The 10,890-nt window shown below is 37.3% G+C and overlaps 1 protein-coding gene across 1 annotated transcript in view; it reads left to right on the top strand.

The window, feature by feature from the left end:
• Positions 1-10,890, top strand: part of LPCAT1 (lysophosphatidylcholine acyltransferase 1) — a 56,352-nt gene that overhangs the window by 36,684 nt on the left and 8,778 nt on the right. Inside the window, exons 11-13 of the mRNA XM_038173651.2 lie at positions 2,095-2,248; positions 3,192-3,290; positions 6,562-6,700. Of these exons, the coding sequence (XP_038029579.1) occupies positions 2,095-2,248; positions 3,192-3,290; positions 6,562-6,700 (392 nt within the window). The remainder of the gene's footprint in view (positions 1-2,094; positions 2,249-3,191; positions 3,291-6,561; positions 6,701-10,890) is intronic.

Consider the following 10,890-nt stretch of genomic DNA (forward strand, 5'->3'; position numbering starts at 1 on the left):
AGACTTCAGCATTGTATGTCGTGGTCATCCACACACCAGTTACTTTCTGATTCTGATGGGGCTAGAGGGAAGTGAACCCCCCTTGGATTCCAGCTAAGTACAGTGCATTCAGACTCAAGCTGAAGCAAAATGGTCAACTCACTGATCCACATACTGGTTTTGAGATCGTCTTGCATCTTTTTCTATATTTATAATCCAAAACCACAAGATGTCTGTAAGATTTGTGTTAACTTATGTCTGTTTTCGATACAAACTTTTGCCCGTCAAACTTTTAGCTTTTCAGAATACTTAGCTAGATGTTTGGTGAAGACTTGACCCCATCCAGCCTCAAATACTAGTCACCAAACAAGTGCTTACTCAGTTCTAGAAAGTGAATTTTGAGTCACTGTATTCCAAATCAAATCTCTCTGGTTTAGAGACAGATGCTAGATTGCATATTCCGTGTCAGTGCTGGCTTATCTCAAGGGAGTATTCAAATGCCAGCTGGCCTCATCCTACAGTTAAAATCCATTTCAGCTCCTACAGGGAGGATCTATCATCTGTGGACTGGTTTTACATGTAATGCTGCATGTTAGAAGCTGAGTGCAGTGTGCATCTCAAGCCTTCCATGGATTCCTTTGTGCCTGCTCCTTTTTTTTTTTACTACATCATGGAAAACAAATGTTGCAGGGGAGTGTTTCACTGCTCTTTTTATAAATCCTAGGACCGAAACTTATGGCAGGTGCTTTCCTAACAGGAGGGCGAACATATGAATGTTCTGTAGGGTATGCGGTCTCTGAAAGAACTCATACATACTTGGGTCTTATACTTCAAAAATACAGTGCTTAGTCCTTTTTTGGCAGGTTGATAGCTAATGGCAGATAGCATTGTAATTGTGTTTTTATTTAAGAGTAATTTTTGGGAAGGGTTGTTCAGTCATTTCAGCTAGAAGTTGAGGTCTGGAGCTTAAGTATAGGATAATCTTCCTACCAGGAATGCTTTTTTTTTTTTTTTTTTTTTTTTTTTAAGCCTTTGAGTATGTTGTTATTAATTAAATATTTGATTAAAGTCTCCTCACTGAAAGAAAGCTGCTGAGGAGGTCCAGCTGCAGTCTGGAGGCAATTCTGTTGTGAGCTTGTGGGTTTTGTAAATAACTGCTTGCCCTTGTCTGCAGCAGCAAACAGCAAAACAGATAACTGCAGAAGAATACTGTAGAAGATGTTACTGGCTCCTTTTGTCTTCAGACTGAAAAATTTGGGTGCCTACCATTACCTTAAACCAGTTCAGAATAAATCTACTGGTCAAGATTTGATTTGTTTTACTAGGGAGAGTGTTTACTTTACCCCACATACCTGCAGCACCATTTATGTTTAGTATATTCATAGCAAAATTTATTTTTACAAAACAAAAACAGGAAGCTTGACTTAGCAGAAAAAAACACCATGCGGCAGATATCTGCATTAGTATAAACCCGTTCCATCGTCCTTCTGGTTTTGTAATCAGAAGGAACGAGGTAATTTTTCTAGCTGTATTAACAGCTGTAGCCTTGTTTGATGGGTAGCCTCGTCATGGTGTCTAACTAAAGACTGAATGTGAAAAATAAGAACTGACAAGCAGGATTAGCAGTATAATCGCTATTATGTAATCCCTGATTTCTTTTAGATGAAATGCATCAGGTCTTTCCTGTTCAGTGATATTAGTAAATTTGGAATCGTAATTGGTTTATGTTACTGTCCTGCAGCACAGCTGTGTTCAGGTGACCTAAATCCTGCCTAGCTCTCCATGCCTGGCATTTCTTACTGGCTAATTCTAAGTTCATGTTTCTTGTACATGTTGGAATGCTCATCTGTCTTATAGCCAAGATAGAGGACACAAGTTTATGACCAGGGTTCCTGAAGCTTACCAGTAATTTCTAACGTATTTCAGGAACTAAAGGGAGCCTTAAAATGATAGGAATCCTGTACTTATTTTTGCAATAAAGCAGTTTCATAACACTGATTCTGTATTTTGTTGTATTTTACAGTATTATTACTCATCGCTTCATTCACTGTATTGATACTTGTCTTTTAAAACTAGATTTATTTTTAAAATGTGCAAAAATAATGTGCTTTCTAGGCTGAAACCAGAAACACTTGAAGATGATCTTGATAAATATGCTACAAGTGCCATGAAAATGAAAGAACAGAAGGTTGCTCTTAGGGAATTTTCAGCATATTTGGAATTTCCAGTTTCCCACACGTTAGAAAGTATGTTTGCCCTTTTTGATGAGGTAAGAAACAATATCATGTTTACAAATTGTACTACTTGTGATAAGCTCTGCTCTAGCCTGATTTGCCTCCTGTTGAATTCATGGAGGTCTGATTTGGGCCAGTGTTAAGTGCTTTTGAGCTCTTCACTGCAGTATTTGCCTGCTATACCACAGTATTTGCCTACTGCATTTCCCTTTCTACATGTAAGGACATCCATCATCAACTAAATGAAGCAGTCATTCAGGTAGAAGGTAAAAAGCTTATCAGTTTCACAAAACTCATTTTGTTTCTAGACGCAAAATATAAAGAGGAAGGAAGGTAGGCTCAGGCCAAACTATTACTACTGCTTGTCGCAACTGAACGTGGTGTACATTAGCTACAAACTTAACACTTGGCTTGTACATAAATTATTCTTCTAGGATACCCGAAGCAAACCTTGAAGGACCTAGGAACATAGTAAATAAGCCAGTTTTTCTATCCTCTGGCAATCAGACAGGATGGGGAAATTACCATTAACTTTGTCTTGATGAGATGGTATTTGAACCTTGAACCAGGAGGTGTATACGTTCATAGTGCTCTCTCCTAGACCAGAGAGGAGATTAAAATGTCATGTGTTCAGGGCTTAAATCAGAGTAGTTTGACCTCTGGTTCTCTAATTTTAATTTCAGCCTATTAAGTCAGATGATTTAATGTAAAAATCTTACATATGCAAGTAAAGGCTCACAATAGCAGCACTGTCTTTGAAGAATCTCTGAATTAGGAATTCTGGCTGGGACTCTGAAAAGGGCCTACAGAGCTTTTGCAACCCTAGTTCTCTCACTGATGTAATTCCATTTCAGTGAGACTTTTTTTTGCATATGCAGTGCTCTTTCTGAATATTCTGCGTATTAGTTGTTAGCTGTTAGATATTTTGAATGCTCTGAGGCAAACTGCAGTATTCAGAGGTGAGGTTTTCCTTCACAGAATGAAGATGGCGTAATTGACGTTCGGGAATTTGTCATTGCTCTGTCAGTTGTCTGTAAGCCATCCAAAACTCTGGAAACAATTCAGCTGGCATTTCAGGTAAGCAGAGTTTTCTTCCTTTATATCATTTATTTAAATTTTGTGGGTGTTTTTAGAGATAATTAATATTGTCAATTAGATTTAACAGAAGCTTGTTTCACATGCCTTTTTGATACTTAATTACATTAAGATAACATCAGTGAAATGTTAGATTAGGAGATCATGTTCGGAGAGGAAAAAATGCATCATTTTGCATGACAAACTTGGAATATTGTAAAGTGAAGTTGTTCTGTGGAGTTCTTATAAAATCTTTCAATACATGAAGTCTGTGCCTTTGTATTGATTACTGTGGACGGAAGGACAATGAGTTGTGCTTGCTGCTTGTAAAATATTTCACCAAAATCTTTTTTTGCCAAATTAAAAAAAAAAAAAAAAAAGTAAAAATTTTCATTTCTACATGTTAACACAGATGACTTTTTCCTCCTTTATTTTGTTGAAAATATTTATTCTTCCCTCTTGCAGTGTCTTTTTTTTAGTCCTGCAGTCTCTGCCCAGATTATATACTTCCCATAGGTGCTCCTGATCTTGTTCTAGACTCAGTGGTTTGTTGCAGTATCAACATAGGTAGTTATTACACACCTTTTGGAAAACTGACAGCAGCAATGCTTGAAGTTAGCCTTTCCAGTAGGTTTGTCTGACACCTTAATTTGGTACTTGTAGCTAATTTCTTTTCATATTGCTATTTCAAGCTGTGCTGCAGCTTACATCATCATTTCCTATTGCCTTGAACTCATAGGGTCTTGTGTCTTTTTAGTGCTACTGAAAACTGAGAATGTTAACACTCGATGGTGTCATCACAGATGAATGCATGGACTTGAGAACTTTGAGTTGTATGGTACTACATGGGAGCCTTATTTTCTGGGCGTAGCTGTTATCAGGTTCTTCAGCAAGTTTATACTATTCTCAAATATATTTGCTAAAGAAATGAGGCTCCTGTGAATGCTTAGTGTTCAGATCTATCATTCTCGCCCTTTGGCCACTGTCAAACAAATCTGACAGAGGAGGGAGAAACAAAAATATTTAGTCCCTACAATTTCTGTGGAAAATCAGCTGCTGATGGAGAGGTTAACTTGCATGTGAGGGAAAACCCAGAGAGGTTTCTGCCCTTGTTTATTCCATTTAATCAAAGTAATGCAACAAATGATAACATGGTGTTTATCTCTGTCTCCATCTGAAAATTAACAATCCTAAAGTAGACTTGAATGTGGTTTTGGGGCAGTATTTTAGTGAAATTTCACTTTCATGATGCAAAATGTGCAACGTACTTCCTCAGTTTGAGGAAGAAAAGACCACAGACTAGGTGATTTCTTTTTGGAAGCACCTAACTTCAAGTTAATTGATCCGTTTCTTAAATAAGTTCTTCTCTATCTGCAGTGGTCTTGGAAACTCATAACCAGGGAACTTTGTATTTTGCAATTAATATATAATTTTAACTTAACTGCAGAATTTCTACATGTTTATTAAGAAAATGAAGCATTCAGCAAGGAGAAGCAGGTATAGCTCACTATATCCTTCTAGTGATGATAAGAAGGTTAAAAAAAAAAAAAAAAAGTATTGAGCTGAGGAAAAATTGCTGACCACTATTCTAGGGAGAAAAAAACAACCGTGAAGTGATTTTTTTCTAATCATTTCTGCCTGGTTTCCTGGGATCATGTATATTAAGATATTCACACAGCTTACTGTTAGTCATCAAAAGATCTAGCTAGCTCATGAATGCATGACTTTGAATAGTTGCTGTCCTCTGCCGCATGCTGCTACTTGCAAACCACCATGTCATTTGTTTTTAGGGATAATGTGCAGTATTTCACGTAGCTGAACAAGTTTTTGAAGTGGGAGTGTTTAGTTATGGCTGAAGAACTTGAAAAATAGGCTTACTGAGCCACCAGAGATCTAAAGTGGTGGGTAATTAGAAGCAGAAGTGGGGATTATGTCAACCGGTTCCAGAAGCAGCACTCCAGTGTATGTGCTAGGCAGCCTCCTTTTCTAATCGCTGAGGAAGTGAAAGGCTGTGGCAAATCTTGCCAACATGATGCTTGTGAGCATTACCACCAAGTATCACCTTCTGAGTATTTGATCTGTGAGAATATAGCAGGTTTTAATAAACAAGTGTCTTGTCCTTGCCCCTACTTAAGAAACAGCATGCAAGTTGGGTGCTAGGGAACAAAATTCAGGAGTCCTGAATTGAGCATAAATTGAATTCTTTCCATAGAATTTTAGTTTTGCATTCCACTGACTTTTTTTATTCCATCGAGGTGTGTTGTCTGTGACAGTAACTTCTGCTTCCGTGAAAATCACTTCCTTATGTGTCTGTTTTGTTCATTCTCATCAGTTCCCACCTTAATGCTGTAGAGAAACTAAAAGAAAGTTTCCAAAGTAGCTTGTTTTTAAAAATATGAAAATATTTGTAGCCATGTCATGCATTAGACTTAGACGATGATATTTCAAAAACTCTTTTGTTTCAGTTTCTATTGAACTGGAATTAGTTATTTTAGAAAATGTAATGAAGTTTGTTACAGATGTTATGGAATACTCAAGTTCTTTTGGCAGGGGAAAGCACTGCACATATACAAAGGTAGAATGAGTATATGAACGATTATTTTTAGTTATCTATTATCTGTCAGTAAAGCTAAGTTTTTGTCTATGAGCAAATTCTTTTCTTCAGGACTTGAAAAGAAGCAAATTACAGTTTTCTAGAAAATTGAGTAAGTATTTGTAGAAAATTATAGGTTCATCACTGTTTAGAGTGGGATTCTTCTGATTAATACATCTTCTATCTAATAATTTAGATTCAGGAATCTATAAGCAAGCTGGCTGTCCAATCAGATGGACATTGGTCTAGCCAATCTTGAGTTTTATATCTGACCAAGTGGGAAATTATTTCTGCTTAGGCCAACCTAAACGTATGTCCTGATTCCACAGGCTCTGGGAGTTTGGACATCTAGCTAAATAGACTAATACTTATGTAGTTACATATCTGCAAAACACGTTGTTTCAGAGATAAGACAGTTTAACAGAATCACTGAAATTCCAGTGTTCGGGCATGTAAACGCATGGAGTTTTTCTGGATATAGCAAGCTTTACTGTGTAAGTGTACACAGGTGAACTAATGCTGTCTTCTACCCAGACTACTCAGTAATCCTCATCATCAATCTGAGAGTGACTAGATTTTCTCAAGCCAAACTTTAATTTTGTATAACTTATTAATGTGGGGCTGTTCATAGGAGTTAGTATTCAGCTCCGGAATGATTTGTCTTGCTGTCATGTTTTACAGCTATACCAGTCAAAAAATGGAACTATAACAGAAGAAGACTTAGCTCATATTCTGAAGACTGCCATGGGTGTGTCACAGATTAATGTTACACATCTTTTTAGAGCTGTAGATGAAGAAGAGAAAGGAAAGATTACATACGGTAAGTATTTTAAGTGAATCTGAACTGTCACAATATCAAAGAAGACTAAACTCCTGTTGATATACAAGCCAGTTATATTTTTCTTAGACTTGTCTTTTTAGTGGGCTTGGTTTTATAATGAAAAAAACATTGCAGACAAAGTAAACTTAGATTAAAAAATAATAATAAAGTTTCACCTTTTAATGTCAAATGTCATGTGTGTTTCCAGTGTTTCCTTTCTGCATTATCAGATGATACCTAGACTGACTTTTCCAGTATATTCTGTTCTCTGGCTTCCATGCATGTGAATGTATATTTTTAAGAAAGCAGCCTTATCTCTGTCGTCTGGATTTGTCTCTTGTATCTGTTCCTCACTATATCTGTCCTCCCAGAATACGGGATAATATAAGATTTTATACCTCAATAATTTCTCAGCCTGTTTGAAAGTTAGTTGGGGGGGGGAGGGGAGGGTATTGAAAAGGCTGCTTGATATATAGTCTGTAATGCAGGTGATATGGAGGCGAGAAAATTGCATTAGAAAAACTGAGGTATCTGGGTGATTAGATTATGCTGGGAATCAAAGTACTTGTGCATTACTTCAGATTCTTCATCTTTTATGCAGTAAAGTTCTAAATTTAGTTGTATTATTTAAAGTATGAACTGAGTTGTTGATAGCCAATGTAGCACGTACCCCAAATTGAAGTGCTTCTGACATGCTCCTGTTCTTGTGGTTTTCCATCAGGATAATTCATAGGCATTTAAGTATTAAAAAATGTTAATTTAAAACATCAATGTTAGTAAATCACGATTTCTACACTAGTATTTCCTGATCAAACAGTATTTATGTAATGCCTCAGCTACAGCACAATTTTAGACTCATCAAAATGAGTATCATTGCACCATCCTCCTGTTTTACCCTCTTATCATTTGCCTCCTTGATTCCTGCTCTACTGCCCATTTCCTTTCTGTACTTCTCATCTGCCATATTCTATTCTGATCCCTTTTGCTCCTATCTGGCACTCCTTGTTGTCTCCCAGCTCATTAGAGTGGTGACTCAACTCTTTTTTCCCCCCTATCACCAGTTTCAAAAATACCAGCAGAGAATCTAAGCTGATCTCTAATTTTGGCACATCTCATTGTTTGAGGGAAAATTTAAAATAGTATGCTAGTGAACTGAAACCAGCTCATGTGAGTTACCCAAGAATTCCTACTTAGTATTTATCTTTAATAGCACCAAGTTGCACTTATATCTGCAATGTCCCCTGTCTGGTATTAGTATGTTCACACCACAATGAAACCTGGACAGCTGAGCCACAATGTTTAGCTCTTGCTTTCTCTGTTTTTACTCTTATATTATTTTTTTTATTTTATTTTATTTTTTTTTGCATTCAAAAGTAGTCTGTGTGACTACATGAAGTAGGATGTTGGTTACATCACTTGAAATTCTGCTTCTGGATTCTGGATCTTTTTCTGAGGAAAATTGCTAAGAAACAGTGCACAGAGATTTTAACGTATCTGAAAGCATAATCATTAGTAAGAATAAATGTCCAATTTGTTGTGGTAAAGAACTGAAAGATGAAGGTAAACTTCTAGTATTGCACTTCTGTCTTGAAAGTTGTTTGCAATAAATATTTGATGTCTTGCATTGCCTTTGAATGTGAGTAACTTTTCGCATGCTCAATTTGTTGCAACAGAATAGTGAAGAAGAAGAGGCAGGAAACTTGCAAATTTTACCTTTTCTGAAGTCATTATCCAGACAAGTTCTGAGAAAGAAAACATTTTTATCCTGTGGAAGAGCATGAGGGGTAGGTGGGGGGGAGTGGAACTATAGAGGTTGAACATAGAGCTTCCATCAGGAGCATCAAGTAGTGGGAGGGTATCGTAAAGGCAGGAGAAAAGCCTTTTGATTTGAAGTTCCTGTAGTTCATATGTAGATTTAATTCTTGTTAATAAAGTTAGCAGTATCAATGAACTCTGCTCTGGGTTCTTTTACCCCTTTCTTTGTTTCTTTCCTCTTATAGTGAGAATAGAAAACAAAATGACATTTTCCCCAAGCAAATGACTGAAGTTAACATCTTCTAGTCCTCTTCACGGTTGCTTTAAGCTTGAACTCCAAAATCAGACCTGTGATTAGACATAATGCTGGAGTGGGTCATTATTTCTACATTACCTTGTCTCCTGTTTCTGGGGTGTGAGGCAAATAGGATCCCAAAAGCTCTTTATTGGCTTCTGCTGTGAAAAAGTTTGTAAATATTCTTAAATATCTTCAGGACTTATTCCAGCAAGACCCAGAACATTTACATACTCAAGTCTATCAGAAACGTTATCTTGTTCAATTCAGTCTTCCCTGGAATATGAATTTTTTTCATTTTGATCCAGAACTGACAGAACATTGAGGGATAAATCAAGACAGAATTGTCAGGATTCTGGTTTGGGTATAGACTTGTGTCAACAAATGTTTCCATCATTTTCTGCATTAATTTTCTCAGAAGATGCAGTAGCTTTTTGAAGAATTGCTTAGAATGGCTTTAAAGTAAATACTCGAGTCTTACCCAAGCAAAAAGTGTTATGCTTCATATGATTGTAAGACCATCTCTGGTACTGTTGGTTGAATCTTTATACTTGTCTTACTTGAGCAGGGCTAACTGTCTGAATTACGTTTTCCTCAAAAAGGCTATTTTTTCATGGTCATTAATATGATGCATGTGTTGTTACAAATATGTATATTTCCATGGCATAGGCTTAAAGCTCCTATTTGAAAAAAGGGAATGCTTTTGTGTTCCTGCTGCAGGCCAGGCCCAGTTAAGGCTGGTGGCTTTCTCTTAGCTGCAGAAAAATAATGTACTCAGTTGGATTAACTAAATGTGCTGAAATGCTTTGAATCTGATGAATTGGTTTGCATGCAAGTGTTTCTGATGTGTTACTGCAACTACTACCACTGTTAAATTTTCTGAATGTAAAAATGGTTCTGTTTCCTTCTTGGGAAATGTCAGATATCAGACTCTTTGATTTTTAAAAAAGTAGCCAAGTTGAACTTGCATTGAAAATATTATCAAAGGAAAAAAATCTGCTTTGTGCTTTTTCAAGCATTTAAGATATTTTTTTTTTCTTCCCAAAGACTTTGATGTCGTTTGTGATATAACAGCCTGTGCTGTAAATATAGGTCTTTTGACATAAATGATAGTGTTGGTTTTGTTGCTCTGAATATCATCAGCTTTTGTTGAAGTTACAGGATCTAAAACGCTTTATCCATATAAATTGTGGATAAAAGCTGTAACTTCACCCTTCTGCAAACAAAAGTATGTTTTTTGCATTCTCCCCACCTACCCTTTTGCAACAGGACAGAGGCAGTGTTGCCCTACAACTCCAGTGCCCCTTTGGGCCAAGTGGCATTCCTCTGCTCTTCCTAATGTTGAAAGAGTGTGCCCTCTCAAACAGAGAAGGGTGATAGAGAGGGAAAGCTGTGGTGTTTTTTCTTCCACGCCAGCCCCTTTGTACCAGAAGGACATGGGCTTTGCTCCTCTGGAAGGTCACTTCAGCTGTCATCTGCACTGCACGCCAGGGAGCTCACACACAGTGTTGACTGGTCACGAGTTCTTCCAGGATAACACGGTGAGCTGGAGTGGGCAGTGTGCCACATACTGTAGGTGACAGGAAGGGTTAGTGACAACGTTCACATCTGGCTTCTTCCAGTGTCAGTCTGCATTGCAAAGCAGCTTCTGACGACTTGGTTCCTGTACAGTACCTTGTGTATAAATCGGGTCCAAATAAACAGTTATAGGGGCAGCATTGTGACAGGGCTTCATTGCTGGGTATTTAATACAGAAGTTTCCTGATCTTAAGAAATCCACTCTCCTCCAAGAACAAGGGAATCTTGCCCTTTCTGTTGCTTTGTAGGTAAACAACATTAAAATCATTTTTTTTCAGAATGCTACAAAATCACAGATGTTTAATTAAGTGAGCAAGTCAGTTACCTTCTCACGCTATCATTCTCTGAAATATCAGGAGTTTGGAATGCTGAAATCTTGAAAGTGGAAGGCAGCAGTGACAAAGAGCTGCTTTTAGGTTGAAGAGAATTATCAGCAGAAAGCACTGAGGAGCATATTTGCCAAAAGACTGCAGATTTTATGAAGTGACTGCTCTTGCTGTTCATTGTTCCTCATCTAGAGGGCTTCTGCCTTTCCCCAGCGAATGGCAAGCTGTGATGTCTG

This window comes from Anas platyrhynchos, chromosome 2 (assembly GCF_047663525.1).
Source record: "Anas platyrhynchos isolate ZD024472 breed Pekin duck chromosome 2, IASCAAS_PekinDuck_T2T, whole genome shotgun sequence".
Taxonomy (NCBI): Eukaryota; Metazoa; Chordata; class Aves; order Anseriformes; family Anatidae; genus Anas; species Anas platyrhynchos.